A 27,524-nucleotide genomic window follows, 5' to 3' on the forward strand; every position below is an offset into this window, starting at 1 on the left:
GAAACAAATACAGAAATATTTAAAATTTGTGAAAATTCATTTAATAGCGAATTTGATTGAACTAGTGCATACTGGTACACATAAAGATTATCATACATAAATTTACATTGGCATAAATAATTTTAAAAAATTAAAATAATTCATACTAGAAGAATTATTGATTATTATTATTATTAAATAATAATAATTTATACTATTCTAATTATCTTAATGTTTTAATTACTTATGTTTATATTGTAAATTTGTGTATGATAACGTGCACTAGTTTATCCAACCAATTTTGCTATAAATTTACACAATTTACACAATTAAAATTTTTTTTATGTAAAGTTAAAGTTACATTTATTCTTAACACGCAATAAATACTTGAAGATACACACGTGTCGTATTTATAGAATATTATCACGTATATCTCCACGTATTTGTTATTTATTCTTTTGTAAATGTTAACAATTGTAACTTAATTACTTTTTTTTTTCAAAAGCAGGATGTATCGTTGATTAATCCAGTATAAAACAATATTATAACAATATCATTGACACGTTCAATGATATAAATAACAAACAAGATTAAAAAGTCAAGAAAAGATCATAACAAAAGATTTTTCGTGAAACACAGAATTAAAATAAATGGTGATATCAACAAAATAACACTCTCTTTTATTTTGATCAAAGACTGAACATATAAATAAAGTCTTTCAATCGTCGACTGAGCCGTTTGTTTTATCGCTATTCCCTTAATTAAAACGGCGCATTGGAATCGTAGGGACAAATATAAATCTAACGGGATCCGCGCGCTATCTTAATATTAAATCTTATACGCCGCACACAGCGTTCGACACATTTGGCTTAAAGAATCGTACGTTAGAATAATAAAATGATCGATAATATGATAACACATTGTGGCGCTTTATCACTTCGCGCACAACCATATGACGCGTTCGTTTAACTGATAATCACGCGATTAACGTCCATGGAGTGCTGTACGTATATGCGAAGTTGGTCTGTCTCTTTCGTAGATGCCCGCATTAATTTGCACCGCGCACAACGAATAAATATGTTAATACATACAAAAATTCGAATCGCTGCCTTCCTGAAAGACCTTTCATAAATGTCTAAAAGATCGTTTCGCGGGAGGGGATCCGCTGTAAGAAATATAACGTGATAACAGGATTATTACGTATTTATATTTTCTGTGACATGAATAACGAGTCTTACATAACGTTAATTGTAATAACACATATCGTCCACCAGGCACTCACACTCCGACTGTCATAAATCGATCCGAAGGTCGTTATTTATAATTGACAAACTTTGCCTCTCATTGAATTACAAAATCATCGCGTAAACGTGTACATCTAAAACGCCGCGTTAAAACTACGAGGTACGCGTTGTCCAGTGTTGACAAATAATCTGTGGCTCGAGAGAAGGACGGCATAAGGCCAATGGAGTGTAAAATCTTTCGAAGCTTTGTAGAAAAATATGGCAGCAAACTGGAATGCTCCCGATTCACTGACATTCAGCGAATACTATCGATGTTCGATCAATTTAAGGATCCTCGCGATGCAATCTCGCGCGATAACAAATATACCGCGGCATATATATGTCGTAGGCAAATGATTTTTTTAGGAAAATAGCTTTTGACTAGGCAAATGCTATCTGGCGTGTACGTACTAAAAAGTACATCCTGGAAATGAACGCTTAGATTTTTACGCAAGCATAGGGGGACGGGGCTTCGCCCCGTCCCCATAAAAAAATATAGCAAAATTTGAGAGTGCAGAAACTATCAAGGCTGACAGTACAGCCAGATAACCATTTGCCTAGTCAAAAGCTATTTTCCTAAAATAACCATTTGCCTACGACATATACACATATACTCGAGGTATCCTCGCAGGATGCGCGAGATCAGGAAGACTGACTAGTGTACTGTGGTGTTAATCTCGAACGTGTTATTTTACCCATTTCTATGTACATTGTAAACGGATGTAACAATTATAGATATCGTACATTTTTTTCTCGAAAAGAACTAAGAAATATCAATCACGATTTTCAACGATTAATCTTTAAAAGTATATGTATAATTAGATTAAAGGATAATTTAAAAAAAAAATTTTTTTCAGTTAGAAATTTTTCGAACAAATATTCTATTCGAGCTTAGTAAAGGTAGTGTTTGAGCTTGAATTATTTTAAAGAATATTTAGACAAGACGATATAAATGCAAAAAATAGTAACATAATATCCGAAATATCCTATGGCAAAGCAAATATATAATACATAATGTATATAATATATACATCATGTATATATAATCATTTCATGCATCCGATAATTCAACGAATATTCGAGAAAGATCACAAGTATATCTTAACCGCTTAGCACACCTTCAGAACTTCCTGTCGTAAACAATAGTGGCCCTTACTACTGTCAGCGCATGTATATATGTGTATGTAACGTATGTATACATGATCTTTGATTTGGTAATCTTTTTTATCACGAAAATCCATCGCGAAAAGACCCCTTTATATGCAGGTTTAGGAACAACGGTGTTATTATAAATCACGACAGATTCGTCGAAAAGCTCTCTCCTCGCATTACACATTCGTCCCTTCGATTTTTCCTCCGTTTGACAGACAAACACGTCGGTCGAGCGACATAATGTTTGTTATGTCGCGTAGATTCTTTTCAGAACACTGCTTCATGGCGTCTTGACTAGATTCTCACCAGCCATTGTTCGCGTGATGAGTATGGGCGTCTTTGGCACACTGTCGGGATTCTCTTGCAGGGTGATCTTGACTCTTTGAGCTCCAGGGCTGAGCGGTGGTCCGTTGGGCTCCGAAATTTGCGCTCTTGGTCCATTGTTTGTCGCTAACGATGAATCTGATGGCTGCGCGGGGCTCGTCCTACCTGCTAGGAAGTTCTCTCTCAAAGAATTTATGTCCACGCGAGGTCTATCTTCGCTCTTTTGTTCCTCCTGCGAACTAATTAGCTTCCGGGGCGGCTTTACAGGATCCAGATGATCGGCAGTGCCATTGAGAGATCGCGGCGTTTCTTGAATTGAATGACGATCGTTTTGAATTTGATTGATTTTTGCGTCGTCGTTGCCATCGGAAGTACCTTCTACGAGAGGAACATTTTCGGGATTTCCATTGGAGGCAATCTTCGGTTGAGTCGAATTTCCATCTGGGAGAAGAGATTTCTGCATGTCTCTCAACTCAGTGCCGTTTTCCACGTCACCGCCTCGTTTTCTCTTCTTTCTACATATGTCACCTCTGTACGCGGCAAAACCAATTAGTGCCGCTACAACGACGAGCAGGACCGCTAGAACGATGTATGAGCCCATGCCTTTCTTAGACTGCTTGGCCGGAGATACTTCAGCTTGTTCGTCGTTTAGCTCGGCTTTAACATTACCTGGTTTGGGCTTGTCAGGAGATTTCAACACTTCCGCGTCACTTCCGCTAGTCGAAATCATTTCGGTGGAGGTTTTATCGATGTCGGACTTAGTCGGCTCTTCTTCGGTGGTTACCTTAGTAAATGATGCGTCTATAAATTCCTCTTGTTCGAGATCCGGATCCTTGATTTCCGATGGAATCGCAGTGGTTGCCGTGGAACCAAAAAATAAGTCCCACAGAGTTCCAGCGATGGACGATGATGAATCCTCTTCTTTAGTGAGTTCTTTGCTGACATTTTCAATCTTCTCTTCATCAGAATGCTCCCAAATAATTCCGGATCCTTCGCCGGAACCATCTTCATCCCCGTCACCGGAGCCTGTCGGTGGGTAAAATAGAGCATCTTTAATATCCTCCTTCTTCTGCGACATTTCAGTCGTGGACATTTGCTCCTTCTTCTCTTCGTTATCGAAGAAGATCTCCTCGTCTTCAACTGTACGTTGCAAAGAATTTGTTGTAATGCTGGTAGTCTCCTCTACAGTCGCGGTTGACTCCTGCGAGGAGATGGTAGGTTCAATCACGGAAGATCCTGTCGAAGAACTCACCTTTCCGGTTGGAAAAGGTGTCTCTACTTCAGGCTCTTCCGACGTACTGCCATTAGTTTCTACGGTGTACTCGTCCTCTTCTTCCTCGCTATTTAATTCATTCAAAACATCGTCTCCAGATCCCGAATACATCCCAGATCCTTCCGCCTGATCGTTCTGCATCTCGCGATCCTGCTGTTCGAAATTGCAGACGAACGCCGCGTTCGGCTTCATCAGTGACATGTCTTTAAAATTGCGGGGATGTGCGCATACGACCTTCTTCGACACGAATACTTTTCTTTGCACGATAAGATCTCGTACTTTAAGGGTAGCGCAGTTGCACTCAAGCGGATTGTCGTGGATGTCTAGGTGTCTGAGATGCTTTAGACGTGCTAGTGCGGGTGGCAGTTGCCGGATGGCATTCTTTTGCAAATTCAGTTTTCGCAGATTGATCAGGCCCTCCAGAGACGCTAGTTCCAGATACTCGATATAATTGTAACTAAGATCGAGACTTCTCAGATTACTTAGTGTTCGAAAACTTCCTGATTCGATCGTTTTTAAATTGCCACCAGACATGTTGAGATGCCTAAGGCTAGTCAAATTGTCAAAGAGGCCTGGGATTAGAGTGTCTTGTGCGGTCGGAACCGTCAGCGTCATCAGATGATGCGTCTCGATTTGTTTAAGATCCTCCAACTCGTCGCACCACGCTGCGGTACTGTTTTCGAGGCTGCAAAGTCCATGGGTCCATCCTGAATGATAAAGGAGAATCAGGAGGAACGATAGTAGAGGCGGTGCTGTCTGCATCTTTCGATCTGACGTATCTGCAACGGAGAGAAATCGCATGTGATTTAGCTTGCCGATAATGCGACACGCGCGCGTGTATTTCACGTTTCCAAACAACGCGGTTTTATGTCACGCGATGAACATTCATAATGACAATAACAATGAAATGTATCGTTCACCTCGGAGAATTACGTAATTCAGGATGTCACATGGGAGTAAAGGCGTTCGCATATATCGACCAATATTGTCGAACGGAGTCTCGTAGAAATCCGAGTGAACTCATTGTTAGCGCGCGTACAGAGAGATGTACGACCGAAAGGAGGTCACGGCGATAGGTAGAAGTGGACTTTTAAGAGTTAAATTGGATGTACGTGCACACATGTTATCTGCCGATGCGAAGATAAGCGCGATAATCGACGAAAGTAGGATTAAATAGATAAAGTATCCGATAACGAAATATTACACACTCATCGCGCGCTTATTTCCGGTATAACGTTTCGGGATGAGAGGTAGAAAGACCTGTCATTAATTATTAATAACACCCTATAGGATGTAATTTTCACGTGTATTCAAGCAGTAGGAGAACGAAAGTAAAACGTCCCGCGGCTTGTTTCACACAGGTGATTACCTAATGCCTGTAATTAGTACGCACGCTTAGCTCGACGGTAATTATTACCATGCCAGCACCTGCAAGACATCCAAGTCGATTGTAGCTGCGTGTAATATGTTCCGATATGAGATCGACTAAAGTTGAACCGCGCGATAGCTAAAACATTGATAAACTGCTATACCATCTAAGCGATTCTTATCAACGCTATTCTTATTATTGACTCGATAAAGTTGGACTGCAGATAAGAGGCCGTTCAATCTCTACAATATAGAGAGTAAAAATTACACCGTAAAAATATGTATAGTGCGACGATTATACTTAATATTTCTCAATTATTCGAAATGCACGTCATGCACAAAGATAGTTTACAAATTGCATTTCGATACTTCAACATAAAGAAAAAAAAATATGTTCTTTATTTTCTGTGCGAGAGAAGATAAAAAAAAATGCGAGTACATCCATAAAAAGCATCCATATATTTCGAAATTTAAAAGATTATAAAAAAACGCTTATAAATCTTCCTGTTTTTTTTTTTTTTCAAATACATATAAATTATATTGACTGTAGCACGACAAGGAATATTTTCTTTTGGCTACAATATATGAGATAATTATCTCCGGATAAAAAAGCGTGAACAAGTTTTTGCATATATTAACATAACCGTCCTAAGAGGATGGACATTCTGGAAATTGCCGCTAGCATTGCTCCTGATCGTCGGAACTGAATAAGGAAAATTTATCTGATGTGCCTCTTTTTCGTCTTCTTCGTGTCCATAGACAGAACGACGTAGGACGAACAGTTTAGATATGTTATTTGCATTATTTTACATACTGTCCGCGCGGTGTTGGCACAATGTAACGATATAATGTGATGTCATTTCCATGTATAAATGTGCGAATGTGCGAGTGATGGAAAGAAATCGGTGACGTCTTTTTAACTTTCGCGTCTTATTCTTTTGCGTCATGAGATCATACGACGACGAACATTGAACTCGCACAATCGATCGTAATCGACGTTAATTGACTAGGTTGCATTATACGTATCTCGCTCGTTAATAACATCTGGATCCCGTAGGATCCCGAGAAATCCCGTCCTCACTCTCAGTAAGATAAGGCTATCAATGAAATAATGGATTCCGTTGTGCTTGTCAAAGATAAGATATCAATTTTGTTGCACGAGTTGTGTAATCAGCAGTCTACTCAACGTTCAAAATCAGACGCTTTTTTCGCTTCGTGATTCTCCTCATTTGATGAATGAACAAGAATTAGTAAATCAAATTAAATTTTGCGATGCAATTTTCAACACGATATATATCTCGTAAAATGCTACGTTACGTAATAACGAATTGGATAGAGAGAGAGAGAGAGAGAGAGAGAGAGAGAGAGAGACGAGCAAAATTTACTAATAAGATCAAGAGGTTACTGTGTAACGATGTCATTTCTGTCGGAAAAAAAAAATCATTATTAAAAATTTATTGTGTCGATAAATTTCTCCATTCTTATTCAGAATTCAAATCTGAGTAATAAAATGTAAAAAATTGTGCAGTTTATTTTATACAAGAGTCACTCCTTTATCTTGCTTTTCACGTAATGCGACCAAAACAATCCAACATTAAATGAAGGACGGGTGTATATAATATAATACAGAGCGCAAAGTGTTTCTCTTAATCTTCAAACGGACGCAATTTGCCCTGTGAGCCCCAATAATACCTACGCACGATGCAATGTGCTCGCATCGTTTCGTGCGTTTGCGTGGGTGGAGGACAGGTCATGGCCAGTGGATTCGAGATCTTTCGCGAGGAGGATTCGCTATTCCGTGCTTCGTGGACGTATCCACGCTACGTGTAACCGATGGTTTGCGAAGAACGGACTTCCTGTAATTTCGCGAACGACGTTTCCGTACTCTACGTGGCCCTGTTCCATACACAATGTGTCTACAATGACGTCAAACTTTTTTTCTCAGCCTTAACAACCTTGATGCTTCTTGGAAAGGAAAAAGAGTCTCTACAGTTTGTACGACCAAAAATAACGACGATAAAAGTTTACATTCCGCAAACATTTTCTTAGCGAGCAACATCGTCTACTTAAAGTTGCGTCAACGTGTTTACATTTCGCGAAAGGTACCAATGATGCTAATTGCGAATTCAAATATGGCAATCAGGTGCGAGAAATCAGTCTGTTAAATTCCAACGCAACTGATTAAAGTAACATGTCCATTTATTATAAGTCCATTTTAGACGACATATATAAATTGCGGTGAAAAAATTAGAGACAAATATCTATTTATAATTTTATATGCCATATATTTTAATATGTGTGCATCTTGAGAAATGTGTGTTTTATAAAGTGCAGATTTTATCTTATCAAATGTTACGAGATATGTGAAATTACAAATAAAATTCTGCCGTAAAACTTGTCGCAAATTATAGATCGTCTAAAGTGGTCTTTTTTATGTATTACAATATAATTTTAATTAATAATCAGGAAGGATTTTAATTAATAATCACTGTTTAATCTAGTATCATACAATCGATATAATACTTTCAATTGGCCACTTACAACTTGTTTGCTCAGACGTGGTCTCGACAACACCGTGATCCTGAGGGCATCTGGAACATATACACGAAACAGGCAAATAAATTTACACATTAAGCGTATTCAGTTGAGTGCAAGTTTACAGCAAAAAGTAATTGCGACTTATATCGATAGAATATGTAATCGTGTTCCATCTTCTCAGATAAAAAATAACTAAATAAAAATAAATTATAGTAATTAGCATAAATTAGCGAATAATTAGAGCGTGACGTCAATCGAGATTTTGCCTAGATCATTCATGACACAAACGTATCTGCTTGCATGTATAAAACATGGAAAGTTGTTTGCGGTTCTCGAGATAATCACAGTATTATTTGACGATTGGAATTTCACGTATTCGCATTCCCAGCACTTTCACGATAATCTACTCCCTCTATAGATCCTCATACATATCGATGAAGGAGGAACGTTATATCATTCGCTTGGATTTTCCCGCCGCGACGGTCGTACTTTCATTCTCGTTTCCTGCTATTGAGCAAGAATTCGTCTCGGTGAATTTTTCCCATCCTGTTCTCGTCTGTCTACCTCGGTCGCTGACTCACTTTCCAAGCGCGAGATCTCTAGTCCTTGACTTTCCGGCCCTGAGTCGCGTCACTTCTGCTTGTTACACGCGCGACAATAATTATTATTACAACATATATTTCCCCAGATTTTTATAGCCTGTCGTATCCTTCTTCGTTTCATAATCACGCGTTTGTTGCAAAATATCTGCCAACTCGTGCGTGCTCGTGTACTAGATTCGACACGCCGTTTCTCGAGTTCAAGGGGCAACATCGATTACGTCGTTCGTGACGTTACGTTATTTTAATGTGACTTATCGCTATCGACGTTACTAACTGCAGTTTCTTCACTTCTTCCTTTAATCGAATCGGTCAAATACTTTACGCCGCACGTGTGTGCACTGATAATAAACATATTACATTTGGTTACACTTATAATTGTAAATAATAAATCACTGAGTCATGAACTAAACACAGCTCAAATCGCAGAATTCTTTTACAATAATGTATCCTAAAATGCATCTCAAATCAAATATACACAGCCAAAACTGCATTCTTAACATTTTATTGTAGGTTCAAATAAGCTTTGTGTTTCTTTTTAAAACGTTTAATTTTTATTAAACCGTCTTTCGATTATTAAAATCGAATATTTTTTAAATAATTGAGCTTCTTTGAAATATACCGTAAAAAATCGATATTACAGATACGAAAAATGTATGTACTTTTTTATGCACCACATCTCTTGCGCGAATTTAGTAAGTAACAAGATGCACCGAAACATGTACGCCTGATATGGCTCACTTTTTGCTGATACCATCCTTAACGGTACCATCGCGTCCTCATGGTCCAGTTCACCAGGTGTTTCAAGGAGAGAGCCCAGCGATTCGAGGAATCATTCTGGGAGGTCATACACCTCCTGTATGGGAGGAAGTCGAAAAGCAGCGGAAATTTCATTCCATACATACTAATGATACGAATGTTAATACGCATTCTCATCGTTTATTGGCCTTCCAAAACGATCCTTATCTATCCTAATTTATTCTTATTAATTCACTTTGTATGAAAGTGAAATTGTGCAACACAAAAATGTCTAGTCTCCTTCATTAACATTCTCATATCGCGACTTTGTCATTTTTCTTCGAAATTTTATTTAAAATTTAATTAAAAATTAATTTAATAAATTAGCTTATTAATTTTTTATATTAATTTTATTAATATATTAATATATATATATATATATATATATATATATATATATATATATAAAATATATAAAATGTATTAATAATATTATTTAATAAATTAATTTATTATATTTAAAGATTAATCTTTCAACTTTTAAAACAAATGTAACTACATAGATACATAATTATGGATAAACAAAATGGAGAAATATCTTTTGATGCATTTATATAAAAACGCACGATTATTCATGCGTGTATGAATGGACTATTATTAATAGACTGATATCGTACTGTTGCTGTTAACGAACTCTCCGCTATATAATAACGACGCGTATCATACATGAAATAATCTTTCAAACATAACGGCACTTCATTTTTATCGGTTAATGCGTTTCGTATTCCGTTCAATTAATCAATTATCTGAATTTACATTTTATTTTCAACAGAGAAACTCGCGAGAAAAATGAATAATGATTCATTATATGTACATATAGAACTAGCAAGTATTAATCATTGCGTTAAACCTGACAAGATGGTTTCATATAACAATTTTTTTAAACGTTGGATTTCCTAAAAAAATTTTTCCTAAATCCGTATTGATGCAATCTTTTATCTGTCGTTTAATGATTTTTTATTATCATTCACAATGTACGTAAGCAATCAACGATATTGATCGCATGAGACTAAAATAATCGATCGATCAATACACTTGGACTTTGATCGCGAACTTGATGACATATAATTCAGAGTCCGTCAATATAAAATCTCATTGAAAAGATCGATTCAGAAAAACAACGATAAAAATTTTCTCGTTTCTACAATATAACAAATTCTTTGATAAATTTAATACTTCCTAATTGCTAATCTGAAAAAGATATTACGAAATAATGAATAATAAATTTTTTTTAACTTGTAAAGAATCTAATAAATAATTTAAAAGATAGAATGTGTGAATTCGAAGAAACTAATAAAAACGTAATTTCGCTATCTTAAATTAGATTTAAAGATTGAGCATCAACAAAGTTTAGAAGCATTTCTCATTAAATCGGATTTACAATCGTGTTGATTGATAAATCAACCAAATTTTGTTCGCCACTAGAAACTCATTTATATCGATGATAAACAAAAAAAACCCAAAGAAGCCGTCAGTGTAAACATATGTTAATATGTGAACAAGAGGGCCGCAAAAAACTCTAATTTCCGAGAAGTCAAAACCGTGACGAATTCCATAAAAAATTCTAACACTACATACCCATTGACATTGCTTTAAAAGAATTGTCGATCGATAATATTGATAACGGCCTCTAGTAATAAATGAAACGTTATGGTTTGGAGCACAGGTATGTACTATACTTTCACATATATTTCGCAATATGTCGTTGTCATCGATCAGCAGATATCTAAAATGTATTACGTGTTCGGAAACATATTACGTGTTTCAGAAATCCTTTTTTAATAGATGGGCAAGAACAAACTACTCTCTTGCACAAGCGTTTCACTTTTATTGTGAAATAAATGAAACAGGAGAGAGAGTGTATATATATATATATATATATATATATTATACTTTCTCTCTAAATAATAAACGATAGAGAAAGAGTATCTTATTCATCACATATAAATTATGAGTTATTATATTAAATGTATTTGTTGCATCACATTTATCTAAGAAAGGCTAACATTCTCTCTCGTACATTTATTACATTCAGTAAAAAAGCAATACCGACGAGATGGATAGACCACCCAAGAAGAAACTCTCCCTTTCTCGCTAATATAGATACTACAGTATCGATCGTCGAGCATTCGTGCGAAACGATTAGCAGGCCGCAAAGAAATCATGCTAGAGTCATCAGGATAGGTCAGTCAACTCCGAGTAATCACAAACAATAAGATTCACATTGTCAATAAGTCCTTCTAAGACCGCCTATGACCGAACCGATCAGTGACAATCGATCAATTCGTGCGCATGGTTCGAATGTGAAACTGTCAGTTTGCATAAACTTTATGAAGTGATCGCGAACATCGGAATTCGGACGCCGACTAGAGAAAAAAACTCCCTACAATTATCTTAAAATGAGGCCTACATTTTTATTGACATTTCTTTTTATTCCACGTGAGATGTTTTCTCATCTCTTTTTCTATGTTTTATTTTCTTTAATAAAAGCAAAAGTTGAAGAATGTAAATAAAAACAACGCTGTACACTAAAGTGAAGATTTTTTACATATTTAATTTTTTTGGGTAAAAATTAATAATTTCAATCTAAGCCACGCGATAATTAATTTAAGGAACAAACGGAAAGAAACATTTTTATAGTAAAATATTGATGCGAATTCTCGAATATACTAATAATTATTCCGTTTTTTTTAGTAATTGTTAACTTAACGAAGTTGTTTGTCAGATTGGAAACTCTTGTCGCATTTTTTCACGGATTATCGATAGTAAACAAGCATTCTTATCATGTCAACGGAGCGAGGACACTCGCGCGAGTGACTTAAGACCATCATTGTGCGAGGGGCAGACACCGTTCTTGAAATAATATCCATTGCCTGCCAATAGAGGCAATTAGGAACAATATCTCCACGCTGACATACATTTCACGGCGAGATGATAAGTATAGATCGCAAGCGTCATTCAAAAGCCGATTCAGACGAAACGACATTTCTAACGTGTTTTCTAACAAGTCCTTGTACCAGTCATTGAACATACTACGTTAACACTTGACAATCACCTAATATGATATCCTATCAAATGTCGAGTTTTCGCTGAGCTTATCTAATAAAAATTTTATATTTATTTATATTCATATTTGAGAGTTGAATTGAACTTAGACTATATTAAACATTAAATCTTTTTTTAGGTAAAATTCAAATCAAGCCCTATACTATTTTATTTTACATATGTCTCGAGAATATTAGTTTTAACGTGTATCAATCCATATTCTTATCAATATGTTTTTCTACTTTTTTTTAATATTGCAATACTTTTAACATATTTATTTTTTAAAACTGGCATTGTCTAACATTGTTGTCTGCAACATTAAAAGTATGTGATCAATCAATTTCACATATATATCGGATCTATTCAGTTTAATCTTAAATCTAGTAAATTAAATTTAACAGATTTTAATTTTCAAAAAATTTATCTTAATATTAGGAAAATAATGTTCCTTTAACATGTCATCCTACATACATAAGACACCTCTAAGATAGAATTTCGAGATCATCATTAACGCTAACACAGCGTACAAATTTGGTCGGCCTTCACTCTTTCATTACGTACAACTCTTAAGAAAATACACTGACTTAAGAAAAAAGAGCCGTTCATTACAAATACAGTTAATGAAATGCATTCTTCTGCCAATTGGCTATCAAAATAATAATGTTTCTATAGTGCATTTATACGATCGTTAAAATAACAATAATTACAAAACTACAAAAATAATATAGTTTATATGTAAATATAAACAGAAGACGACCAAATATAATAAACAAGATATATATAACTTAAAGAGCAAATAACCTTAAAAATAAATAAGTCAAATTTAAAAACTAAACGGACGCAAAATTTAATAGATACATTAAAATATTACAAATTTATGAAATTATTAAAGAAACATAAAAACAGATTATAAATACGCAAAGAAATTATAAGTCATAAGTAGAAATGAAACCAAATAGCCGCAAAATACAAAAACTAAGAGAACAAGAAACGCAGATTAAAAAATAAATTAATATAAAAATATAATAAGAACCACATAACAAGATAATTAAAAGCAAATATTTCAGTTCTTGACTGGACTTTCTTTAGTGCCAAATTAGATAATGAAAAATTAGTAATGATCAAAATACACATGAAATAATTAAATAAAAATACAAAAATTGAAAAATCTGATGTTATTTGAGTCACGATGTCACATGTTAGTTATTATCGATATTGAATCTTTCTATTGGCACATCACATCAGTTAAATATTCAAATATCCAACAAAGTCCAATAAAAGTTGTGACAAAAACTTGCGGAAGAATAAATAAAGTCACAATAAGAAACTGTTTAGAAGGGTGTTATTCATGATTTTTTATTTTACAATAAGTTTTTTTGTGATGAAAACCGAGCAAATTTAATTAATGGACTAACGGACTCACCAATGGAAGATCCGATGTAGATATAACTGCAAAAACGCTTAGCGGACTCACAGATTCGTCTTGTTGTGCGACATTATTTACGATTAGACTACTGCGAAATCAAAATAATAAAGGACAATAAGATCAACGAGGCAAAACAAATTGTAATATAAATACACTAGAAACAGTCGATATAAACATTTTCTAAGTTTATATCTCAGTAATGGAAATGTAGGATGGATTAAGAATGATTAAAATTCAATGTCGTCTTGTAGATCTTTGTCTTAAAAAAAAAGCATCTTGGAAAATCTGTGCCCTATCCGAATCAAAATTATAATTTCATAATTTCTATAGTTCGTAATTACAAAGCCTTAAGATTCAGATCTATTAATGTTTCTGAAGTTCGTTAATCCGGGTTTTTACGGGCTTTTAATAGTCTTTTTGTCTAGCTCACATCCGCTTCACAGTCCTCGCAATTAATTCTGTACACAACATTTTTGCGGTTAAAGAATCTTTGTGTAATAAATGGTTTAAGTCGCTCCCTATATATAAAGAAAATCGCCATTTTTAATAATCAAATTAAACTTTTCAGAAATCGATTTAACATAAAAAGAAGAAAAAAAAATGATTTTTTTGGCATTCGAGATTTTATTTAAATTAATTTCTAAATTAATTTTTCTTTAAAATTTCTTTATAATAAAATAACTACTTAAGACAGAAATTAATCCTATCAAAAGTATTGTAACTTTATTTATTCTTCCGCAAGTTTTTGTCACAACTTTGTTGGTAGATATTTGAATACTGAACTGATGTAATGTGCCAATAGAAAGATTCAACATTATAATGAAAGAATTCAATATTAATAACTAACATCGCGATTCAGACAATAGGTTTCCCAATTTTTGTATTTTTATTTAATTTTTTTGTCTGTATTTCGATCATTATTAATTTATCATAATAATTTGGTACTGAAGAGAGTCAAGGATTGAAACATTTACACTCTAATTTTCTTGTTATTATATTTTGCGTTATTATATTTTTGTATTAATTAATTTTTTTTTAATAAATGCGTTTGCTGTTCTCCTAATTTCTGTATTTTGCGACTATTTGATTTTATTTTTATTTATTACTTGTAATTTCTTCGTGTATTTAGAATCCGTTTTTATGTTTCTTTAATAATTTTGTAATATTTTAACGTATTAAATTTCACCTGCGTTTAGTTTTTAAATTTGACTTTAATTATTTATATTTAAATTTACTTGCTCTCTTGTATATCTTATTTACTATAATGTATCTTATTACCACTGATTTTACACCTTGTTAATTTTTAAAACTAACATTTTAAAATTACTGTCATAAAGATTTATGACTTTCTTGTAAGAAAAATTTTATATATAGAAATTACTATAATTTCACAAATTTTACTTTTTTTATTTTAATTCTCTATTCTTTTTCAACATTCGTTGCTTTATTGATTGTTAAATTTCCATAAAAATTAAACAGAGAAATTGTAGGCATGCCGAAAGTATTTGTATTGAACATCATTATTGTACCTATTCTGTTGGTCTACGCGTTATTAGTTCAATTTGCATAAAAATCTGGCTTAAATACCAGTGTAGTTAGTGTCGGTTGACATTCTTCGTTTATACTCAATTGGTCGCAGGGTCAGTTAAACCCCGGAAACAATCATATTTCGCACTTCGTTGACTGTCATATGGCAACAGTGATCTAACGTTTGCGATCGTACTGTACATTCCTTTTTGTACGATTTTTATTAACAATTTATGCAAGAAAATTTAATTATTCATAATCACTTAAGAGAGAGTTAAGGCTGATTATCAGAAAACAAAAAAAAAACGCATTTAAAAAATTTAAATATTTTTAAATTTAGTAAGGTATAAAATATAAAATGAGCCCCTCTTTTTTATTGTTTAGACAAATTCTATTTTTTTTTATTTATTATAGTAATTTTTTGTTGTATAAATGTATATACTTAATCCATTTTATAATTAGAAAAATTAAAAACAAAAAATTCTGGATTATTAAAATATTCATAAATTTTATCATATTTCTGTTATATATTTTTCAATATATGTATATATTCAATATATATAATATATATAATATATATAATATATATATATATATATATATATATATATTAAATATATTATATATATGTATATACACATTTATGTATATTTATATATACACATATATATATATATATATATATATTTTTTTTTTTTCTTTAAATTTAGGATTAAATATCAGTTACACTGTATCAAATGATTGTATCATTGTCAGTTGAAATTTTTCATCTAATTATAAATTGTAAATTAAAGTTTAATTAATTCATACTACAGTGCTACTGTACTGGAAGTATAAAAACACCACTTAATGCCATTTTAATCTTCTCACCAGTAATCCGATTTTATCTATCTGTTTGTAAAAACGTACTTGACATAACAAAAAATCTATCTTGTAAGTTTGTAAAAAAAATAACACGTGTATTAACAATATCGATAAAATTTCTTATTTTAAATTATATTTTTTCAGTTTATCTCTCTTGTGTAAGTTATCTCGATGTTTGTGTTGTCTGTTTTTCTTTCTGTTATTATATAATAATTTCAAATAATATCTCATAAAATACATCAAACAAAGATATAGTAAGGATTTTGAAATTGTTTTTTGGATATTATTACATGTATGTATATACATATGTGCAAATAGAAATTATATACCGCGGTACATACATAATACTCCATATCCGTTTTTCCACCTGCTTCTTAGATATTAGTCTGATATGTGCTCTTTCTGTAATAAAGTGTCGCAATATTATTCAAGAATACTGACACGAAATACTGACGTACAATGTTATCAAACGGCAAACATTTTAGGCTTCGTTTTAAAACATCTTAATTTCCGTATTTTTCCTTCTCTTCTTATATATTTTACGTTTATTAATCAATAATATATTAATTAAAATAACAAAAATGATAATTAACCATAAATACATTATATAAACGTGAACATAAATATTAATTAAATTTCAAATTAGATTTTCTCAAATAATTAAAATATTTTTCGTTAATTTAATAAGTATTTTATTGAAATAGAGTTCATTTATAATTTTAAATTTTGTTGTCACTGTAAAATTTATTTAACTCTAATTATAATTCTTTTATTCTTTTCTCATCTCCCTATTTGTAAAATAATATCTTTTAATATGTATTTAAAATAACTTCTCTATTAATTAAGAGCCGATGACTCCTTTCTCGGTTCGCTAAGAGATATTCCGTTCATATAACTCCATCGTACTACATTACGTAACTCAGTACATTGCGATGATACGTCAGAATTTCGCTCGCCTAACGTAAGGGCCTTGGGCAATAGCGATCATTTTCATTGTCCATTCTCGGTTTCTCAGACCGCAAGTCGACTATTGACGTATGCATATATAAAAGATCTATACGCGAAATGGAGAATGACAGATAGAAACGATAACGGGAAGAGCTAGCATAAAAAGGATATACAGGGTATCTCATATTGTATATCCAAGAAACAATGTATAAAAAAAGTAAAAGTCAAAGAAACACATAAAATAGACATAAATATGCGGATATATGCAGGTACAAGAAATCGACCATAAATGAGTCAAATACTCTATTATTAATGATAATAAAAGCAGGTATTACGTAACACTAAATCAATTTAATTGAATAAAATAGTCCAAAGTAATGTAAAAACTGCGAAGTAATAATCAAAAGTATGAAATAATTTAGCTGTACTAAATATTAATAGTTGAAAAAAATTTTAGCAGAAAGCTGTAAAATTCATATGATTTATAGAAGTTTATATTTCTTAAGCATTCACACGATGCTTTTTTACAAGCATGCTAGTGTACTAGCAATTAAAAAAGCATCGTGCACTTTAAAATGCTAGTAAACTAACATGTTATTTTTCTCTCCCTAACTAACATGATAGTCAAGTTGGAAGTATTTCAACTTGACTATCATACTAGAGTACTAGCATGCTAGTAGCTAATAAAAAAAACATTATATAAACTATGTTTTACGAACAAAGTAAAGAACGTTAATTATATTTATCTAGATAAAATTAGTACACTATTTATTTTCTTTAACTTTATATTCATAAATAATAAACTAATATTAAATTTTATTTAAAAATAATCATAAAGCAAATATAAAATAATAAAAAGAAAAAAGAAAGAAAGAAAGAAAAAAAAAAGATTAAATGAGAAAATTAATATACATATATATTCGAAAGAATTTTTAATTCTTTAGCTTTTTAAAAGATAAGTTAAGCCCGCTGTTTGTCAATGAATTGTTCAAATAATCTCACAAGTTTTACATCAATAATGACATAACTTTTTGTAATATTTTCGTCATACATTATAAACCTGTCTCTTTCTTCATAGAAAATATAATTACATTATATAAAATTAAAAAATAATAGAGAAAAAAATATATGGAGAGATGCCTATAAAATAGAAAGGGCAATGGGAAGTACAACAAATAAATATACAGAGGTCGTAGGTCACTTCCGCCATCTTTAGAATATCAGCATTGCTAATGACGGTCGTCAATAACGACCTTCGTCGCGTTGAGGTCCGGTCGGAGGAAAAATCTCACACAAACCGGCTAATTTCCCCATCTCTCTTCATGCCTATGTCACACCGTCGGTCATTATACCTTGTCATCTTTTTCTCGAAAGGCACGTAACCTCTCGAGAAGTTCACATGCATGACACATGCGTCATGAGGCCAACAATACGAGATTCACGAATTAACGCACTGGCGAGTAATGAGCATGGTATCTAATGAGCTGCACTTCTTTTCAAGATGCAATTTAAGATGTCACTGATCTGCGAGATTACACGATGCTACATGACGTGATGTATTCGTGATCCATGCGTTAAAAGTCTTCATATCATTTTGTATTTTACAGGTCAACGCTCGCAAAAGAATTTTATGTTAAAAAGTTTGTTACAATAAATCGATATATTTTGACGTAGAAATATATATTTTTATATTTGTAAAATATCTTCGAGAGATCTAAATTACAATCTCTTTAACGCGCAATATTAAAGATTAGAAATAATGATTGATTCCATGCCAAGACATTGATAGCCAATACTGAAATTTAAGATTGCCTTGCCAAACCGAATCTTTTTATATTTTTTAAATATTTTGTAAATATTATTTATGAGATAAAATTAATTTGATTATATAATTAAATTTATTATAATTAATAACTTTAAAAAATTGAGTAAGAATTACATTCAGTTATAATTAGTGATTATATATCAAGATAATAAAAATTTCGATTATACTCATTTATCAAACAAAAATAATTATTATATCGTATTATCAGTGAGATAAAAAGCTATTAACAGCAAAGCGTCAGTTATGTAATTAATGCAAATGTAATGTGTGACTTGAGGCTGAAAATGATGTTTTCGTCTCCGTTCCGTCGCAATATGTAAATAAATTGCACAATACGCAAAAATATATCGTCTGTCGTGTCTCGTTCGGGGCGACCTTTTGGCACGCACGAATTTTACGAACGAAATGGAAACGTTAAAGGTTCAAAATTCACGAAAGAGGTGACGAAGCTAAAGTACGATCTGTTTGATGTTCCACACACGTTATGTTATCACGCATTGATAAGCGTACGCGATAAGGGGTACGCGCGATCTCGGAAGGAATAGTAAAACGTCTCGTATATATGCGATTTTTAAATTATGGAATACATTATCGCATTTTTTGTGCATACAATCTATACGACGCGGAAAGTTTTCACGTCCTTTCGTCGGATTTTTATTTATAGTTTAATACACATTTATTACGTCATTCACGCATGATTGGACGCAAAAGCAAATAAATGTCAAGATATTGAATTATGAGAAAAAAAATATGACATCACACAGAAATTATTATTATATACATTAACTATTATTTTCAAAATCAGCCACCGAATATCGATCTGCAACAGATGTCCTAGATCAACCATGTTTTCATTGATCTGTAAATTATTTAGACAGAATTCAAAGAAGATCCGATCAATTTAAAGCACCTTGTATATTAGTAATTGATATGTTATCTTCTACAAGATATGATTGGATGCATTATAGAATGACGTTATTCCTCCATATAGTTAAATTTTCGACTGTTATTTTAATAAAAAATAGTGGCTTCTTACTTTACCCATTTTAATTATTTTAATAAGAAGTAGCGATAAGTAAAAGTCTTCATTTATTCGCTTACGTCAATTGTTATACTTAGAAAACTGTTTTTTTTTCTTAGCGAGGTTAATACCTAGTGTCGCAAGTTCAAAGCCTCGGTTTTATAAGCAATATCCGCAGAATGGTATCGATGGCATTACCATACGCAATATCGAGAAACGCTGTATATCTGTTTTTTGCAAGAGTCAACTATCATCAACCAACACGCTATAAAATCTACATATTGCTGACAATGTTAATATAAAATTTTCTCATATATGTATATGTATGCATGTGATTCATAAATGATAAACTTATGTAAGAGATAAGTCAATTGTTTACCATTTCGAAATAATTTAGATACAAAGAGGAAAAAAATAATATAATTAAATTTTATATTATAAAAAAATCAGGAACAAAATCATGCAATAACAGATATTAATTCTTTTAGAATAAAGGCTTTATATTAAAAAAAAAAAAAAAAAGTAAAAAATGCTATAATAAATATTCTGTTTTAATATTATAGACTAATATAGATTATTTTTATTTTGAAATTATTGCATTGTATTCATTGTATGTTATACAACTACTCGTAGAAAGAGAACTTCAAGAATGTAGACGTGTAAAATATCATTATCTATAGGTCGAGCTGACGTCGTATCTTGGAAGCGGTTCGCCAGTTTCTACATTCTCGACGTCGCTGCGAGGCGCAAAGTCGAAATGAGGATACAACGTGGCGTACCGCAACACATGCATACGGATGCACAACGCGAGACGACTGAAAAGGTAAAGGTGGGTTCGATGACGTCGCGTGGTCGTAACACCTGGAAACTCGTTATCGTGACGATATAGAGACGCGCCAACCGTTGCATCGACAACTGCATGGCCTGTCCCTCTGTGTATACGGCATCAAGTAGATGCGCGGAACAAATAATTCCGTAGCGAGGAAACGTTCGCGGCTGTCTCCTCTCCGACACGTTGCAGTGAAGCGGCTCAAAATAAGAGATGCATATGTTTCTCGCTACATGCGCGACATTGCAGTTGCAGCGGTTCAAATAAAACTTCGTTGAGAAGATATTCCGAGTTCCCTCTTATAAACTTCCAAAACTTCATAAGCTGCAGGTCAATTCATAAATTCATAAATAAAGAATAATAATAAAAAGAAATAAATAGCAAAAAAATATTTGTATGTATTTACTTCTTTTTATTTATGAAACGCAATTTTGCAGCTGCGCATAAAAACAATACGCAATTTGAAAATATTTACTAACAATTATTCTTATATGCAGGTATCAATAACACATATATGTATGTGAATTAAGCTATTTTCTCTTCTGAAGTATTTTTGGGATATAAATTATCACGTAACGAATAGCGAGTGTTTTATTTTATACCCGGAATAGATGCGTCTGCCCTATATATTTATTTTGAAAGTCAAGCGGAAGATGGACATATTAATTCCAAGTGTTATGTTCATTACGTTGCCAGACAACTTTGTCGTTAATAAATCACCATGAATTTTCTAGGTGAACATTGTCACGTCGCGATCACGTACGACCACAGCGTGTTTTTCTATTTGTCATTTGCATGCACGCGCAGTCCGATTGTGATCAAGCCGAGGGGAAAATTTAATACGTCATGATTGCTCGTATTTTCAATGCCGGCAGATTCGCGAGGCCGGCGAGTATCCTGCGCGGATCTCGGATGGATTAACGAAGAAAATCGAGAGAGAAGAAAGACACGCGCGAGGAATGCCAAACTGTCCGATTTTGAAAGTGGACACGTGCATCACGAGGAGCAATGTGTATTTACATAATTACATTATTCAAGAAATCATTCAATTGATGAAATATCCAAAAAAAAAAAAAAAAGTTCGCTTTCATGTCCCATGATATATCGACTCGCGTTGCGAAAGTGGTGGCTGACAAATTTCAACCAATTGAAATTGTTCAACGCGGTCGATTGTCAATCTTGCGACATGTCGTCGCCGTCGTCGTTGACGGACGCGTGAGTATTGCGTTCTCAAGGTCGCCGGAGATTTAGTTTAAGACTTTTAATTTTCTAGCACGCGTCGACGTTTATGTTCCACGCCGGATTTATGCTACTCTTGACTTAACTTGAGATTAGCCTTTACCGCTGATTATTGTCATTACGCAATTGCATCACCACGGACGATCCTGAAGGTATCTAAGGCCTACAGGTATTCCACATGTCGTACTAATCTCTCTCTGGCGTGTGAGCACGCTCGACCTCGGACGTCGATCCTCGGACGCGTGCATGCTTGCTTGCACGCGTACGTGATGCATCGTGAAGATGCCAGAGATTTCCACGGAAAGTTGCCATTTGCGCTTAAAGTGGAGATTCGCCCAATTAACATCTAGGAACCTAACTTTCGTGATTACAATTTTCCTTGCCATGTTTAACGTGAAATATTTTGGACTACTGCGATAATTTATTCATTCGTTTATCTGCTATTTAAATTAATATTAAGATATTTTGTTTTTAGCTTATTTTAAAAAAGTTTTAAAAAGGAAAAAGAAAACTTTTATTTCTGTATAAATTTAATTTAAAAACTGTCAAATTATTATATTATTTAGTATATTGAAAATAAATATGTGAAAAAATTAATACGTCTTTGACAAAAAAGAGAATCTCTCAAATTTCAATTTATCCAAGATAATTAGAAGCTTGTGCAACTGAAATAATATATATGTTCTAGGTACTGTATAAAATTCATTTACCCACAAAACAATAAAATAATGATTATATGCGATAATACATTTACATTATTAGTCGATTTGCGTTATTAGTAAAACAATAAAAATTTCTTATTTGTATTTTATTAGAGAAAGAGAAAGGGAGAGAGGGAGAGAGAAAGAAAGAAAGAAAGAATCATATTAAAATAAATAAAGTACATACATATAGCTAGATCCACAAAGAGCGAAAAAAGAAAACAAAAGCAGCAGATTCTGAAAAGAGAGCTACTTTAGAGAGAGATTGCGCCTTCAAAAACTATTTATTCACTTATCAGCGAAAGCTTATACCTGGCGCCCGATGCAAGATGCGACTTGACAAATCATGACAAGCGTGATAATGAAATCAGACGTGCATACATATATATATATATATGTCTGAATCATTGTAAATAATAATTTGATATGTACGAGATATTCCGACAAACGACATTCAATGCAAATACAAACCAATACCTCAATATTTTTTCGGTTTTCTTCAACATACTAAATATATTTATATAATTATCAAAATTTTTAATTTCCTATTATATTTTTAAGTCAAAATTTTTATATTTATTTTCTATCTATAATTTTTTTATCTTGCATATCTAGACAATAAAGCCATTATCAATTTTCACGAAAAATAATTTTTTATAATTTTATCGAAGTTTCTGCTATCACGAATGTTCTCTCTCTGTCTCTCCACCTCTTCGATTCGTCAACTTCAATATACATAATCGAAGATGACAAATCGAAAAATAAGGACTGAATATTCGCGGATAAAATTATAATTAATATAGGAACGAAGATCAATCGATCAAAAAGGAGATTAAATCATTGTAGCAATTAAATTTTCTTCTTGGACTGATTTAATTGAAAGTATTGATGATTGATCGACTTGACTATTCGATGACTTGAACATATACAAATGACATAAAGATTTATTGAAAATGATTAACTTTGATATTTACTTCCAACAAATAAATTTTATTATCCAAAAGTGGGTTTCGCGGAAGCTAAGTTTAATTACGTTTAATAGTTTAGATACTTTATGAAGATCCATTTTACAGCCTGCAACAAAAGCACTCACCACCCACGGCATGACTCTGACTACGAGGTTGTTTCACTTTCAGCATTTCGTTCTAATTTTAGAAAAAACGCGTTTCAACCACTAAGACCGGAAATTATAGGTTCACGGAAAACAGAACAGAAACACGTGGATGAAGCTCCACCTTATTGCAGCGGAAACGGAAGAGATATTCCATACGTTGAACAAGAACAGTTTAAAGTTACGTAATAGCTAATACATAAATTGCTTCAAATATATATTCAAACAATCAAATATATATTTTATTTTATATTATTTTATTATATTATTTTATTAATAAAATAAATTATTTATTAAATTTTTTAATTTATTATTTTATATATATATATATATATATATATAATATTATTATTTTATTTTATTATATTATTTTAATATTATTTTATTATATATAATTAGTCATATTACGGTACATTATAAATTATATAAGAACTATTTTTTGTATAATATATTAAATTAAATTAAATAAATATATTTTTTAGATTATATGATTCGCATCAAGTTGGAGTAATATTAAATATTAATATATGTATTGTAATTGTATTATACTAATTATTGAGTATATCGTATAAACAATTTTTTAACAACATTTTTTATTATTGATATCGAAGATAATTTTTTGTTAGCAACAATTTTAATCAAGCATCTCTGTTTATAACGTGTAGAATATTAACTTTTCAACTAGTTTGATAAATGAGACTTAAATCAAGATGCCGCTATAAAAGTCATATGAAGCTCAACAGAAAAATAATGTCGTGATTTACTTTTCTAAATATTATTTTGTTAAAATATTTTAAGTTCTTTAAATATCGAGTAAAATTTTGAAATTAGATAATACTTTAAAATTGTGCGAAAAACGGAAAGAGAAAGAGAGAAAGAAAAAGACATTTCACTTTTATTCAAAACTATAACATCCTGAAATATATATTTAATATTTTTATTAACTTTACACGAATGATCCCCACGATTGGTATCGCAATAGTGGTCCATATGCGAATTCTTGCAGCTCCCAAATTCCCACGACTTTGTCACGTACGATCTTGCGTCATAAAAGTAATTCATGACTCGTTCGCACATAAGGGGTTCGCGCGCGCACACACGCACGCGTATTCACTCACACACGCACAAAATTCGCACAAAATCATAAAAAGGCAAATAAACTGACCGCGCGCAAAGCCGGTACTCCCACCCACACCTCCTACACGTGTTCTCTCTCCATTTCCTCTTTCTCTTTCTTTGCGAAGGAAGCGCGAAAAGAAAAGAAAGGTCTTACCTCCCGTAACAGTATCCCGGTATCCCGTTCTCCTACGTGCGATAATCCGTCCACTTTTTCACGATGTTCAGCGGAAGATCGGAAAAGCGAGGAGAAAACAGTATCTCTTTCACGACAAGTTAACGAGTGACAGGGGGGGTCACACCCGGGGGAGAGGGAGGGGAGCGGAAATTTTTCCTGTTATACCAATCTAAGGTCGTTCGATTACTCGCGAGATCGGGTCGATCCGAGAGCGCGGGAAAGAATTCGATGGGACGACAGAAGAAAGGGCGGTCACCCTTACTCGCGATTACTCGCGTGAAAATTCGATATCGCGGGAGAATCGAATGACTGCTTGTTCTCCGCGTGGCGGGATCGGAGCCGCGTAAGATACGATCTATCGCAGCCTGAGGCCGAGTTGGGACTGTGGACTCTGACAAACCGCGGCGGCCCCGCTCCGCTCTCTCGTTCGGCGAGAGAGACCAGGCGTACCAACTCACGTAGCTCTTTGCTTCTTCTCCTGACTCGGCGACACGGCAACCCCACCACCGCGACGGGCTCCTGGTGCACGCCTGGTAGCGCGAGCCAAGTGGTAGGAGCGACAGCCGTTTCGTTCCGCTCCGCGCCGGTCGCTCTCTTCTGGCGAACAGGCGCGATGGAATCGGCAAGACACTCGCCGGCCGCGTCTCAATCATCGGGGGGAAAGTGTGAGTATATACGCGATATTGTGCGTGTGTAATGGTGCCAGGTGGCCTGAGTAGCTAAGATGCTTGCGATACTCGCGATCGATGTATCTTCAGCATTGATACATCCAGCATAAATTCAGCATAAATTCAGTGAATGTTTGTCAGCGTACATTTGACATCCACGAGATTTTTGCTAATTGTCTAAAGTTGAACGGAGCCATAATAGATAGCCATTAAACTCTCTTCAATTGATAACAATTGGGGATCCACAAGAGGAGATAGATAGACAAGTAGTTTTATTCTAAATATTTTTTATTACAATCAACGGAATGGATGAAAAATGTTGCACAAACTAAAATTAAATAATTCTCTGTCTTTTCCTCGTTTACTACGAAAGGACTATTCAAATCCTAGTCAGTTTTAATCAATGTACAATACAATGTACAATTGAAAATATCAAATAAAATAAATTTTTCCTGCTAATTGTTTATAATTCTCGTTGATAGGTAAAAAATAATTTATATACTTTTATTTTTTATCGCGCATATAAATTACTTTTAATTTCTATTAATTTATTACTTCAAGAATTTCTCTTGAAGGAAGGAGACTATACAGATATAATATATGTATATATTTTGGAGAAAATATCGAATAACATCAAAATCTATAATATCTTTCAGTCTGATAATTATTACAATATATAAGTTATAATCAAGATATTTTGTAATCAAAGAGTCTGAAAGCAGAAAACATATACCTACATTTAATTACCTCGATTTTATCATAATCATCATAAAGTGTGCAATTTGGTGAAAAAAATTCAATATCTTTTTATAAATTTAAATTATTATTACTTAAAATTATCATGTCATTAATTATGATACATATTGCAGCGCATAAGTAGCAATAATTAACGATTTGTCACATTAAGCTTTGATATTATATCATTAACATATCGAACGATTATTATCAAAATTACATTCTAATAATACAAAATATTCTATTATGTAAATTTTACACATATATTATTCTTCTATATTTGTTATCTTTATTCATGAGGTTTTACAGATAATAGATATTGATTTGCAAAAAACATAGAAAAAAGTGTGACATAAAAAAGAAATTAAAATCTTCACTTTTAAACTTCGAAAACCTTGAAGAAAAAGGCACGTGTTCGCTATCTTGAATTCAGCTCTCATGAAGGCCATGGGAAATCATCTGCTTCATTATTGCCAATTATTTATCTTACATTCATATTCTTATCTCATATTCAAGTAAAATAATAACATCTCTCGTCAGAAAAAAATAAAACAATACAACTGCAGCGAACACAATCATTTTTATTTTTTTTTTATTGAGCGTCTTAATAATATTTAAAGATTTAAAAACTGCTTAGATATATTTCACATGCTAACTGTGCAATTAAAAAATTAGATAAAAATAATGTTAAAACTTGTAGATTATAAAATAATCATTAAATATAAATAAATAATTATTTTATACCATCGTCACACACACATTGGATTTATACTGCAGTGATTATTTACACACGATTTTGATCTAATATTATCTTTCGCGTAAATGTGATTTCATTTCGTAAAATTGCGATAAATCATACAAATCGGCACGTTTTATCATAAGTTAAAGATAAAAATTGTATCCTTTCTTCCAATCCGAGGAAACGTTCGCTATCGAGAAGCCGGTTTGCACCGTCGATAGTCGTACCGCAAATGAAC

The 27,524-nt window shown here is 32.8% G+C and overlaps 1 protein-coding gene across 8 annotated transcripts in view; it reads right to left on the minus strand.

The window, feature by feature from the left end:
• Positions 1-638: 638 nt before the first annotated feature.
• Positions 639-27,524, minus strand: part of Wdp (Leucine rich repeat protein windpipe) — a 67,032-nt gene continuing 40,146 nt past the window's right edge. Inside the window, exons 1-4 of one of the 8 annotated variants that reach the window (XM_072886442.1) lie at positions 25,124-25,561; positions 13,783-13,873; positions 7,921-7,970; positions 639-4,790 (exon numbers count right to left, since the gene is read on the minus strand). In XM_072886442.1, the coding sequence (XP_072742543.1) occupies positions 2,695-4,773 (2,079 nt within the window). In that variant the 5' untranslated portion in view covers positions 4,774-4,790; positions 7,921-7,970; positions 13,783-13,873; positions 25,124-25,561 and the 3' untranslated portion in view covers positions 639-2,694. Of the gene's footprint in view, positions 4,791-7,920; positions 7,971-13,782; positions 13,874-25,123; positions 25,563-25,602; positions 25,715-27,524 lie in introns of those variants that run through there. The other 7 variants (XM_072886440.1, XM_072886445.1, XM_072886441.1 and 4 more) reach the window with 7 other exon arrangements.

The sequence above is a fragment of the Anoplolepis gracilipes genome, chromosome 2 (assembly GCF_047496725.1).
Source record: "Anoplolepis gracilipes chromosome 2, ASM4749672v1, whole genome shotgun sequence".
Lineage (NCBI taxonomy): Eukaryota > Metazoa > Arthropoda > Insecta > Hymenoptera > Formicidae > Anoplolepis > Anoplolepis gracilipes.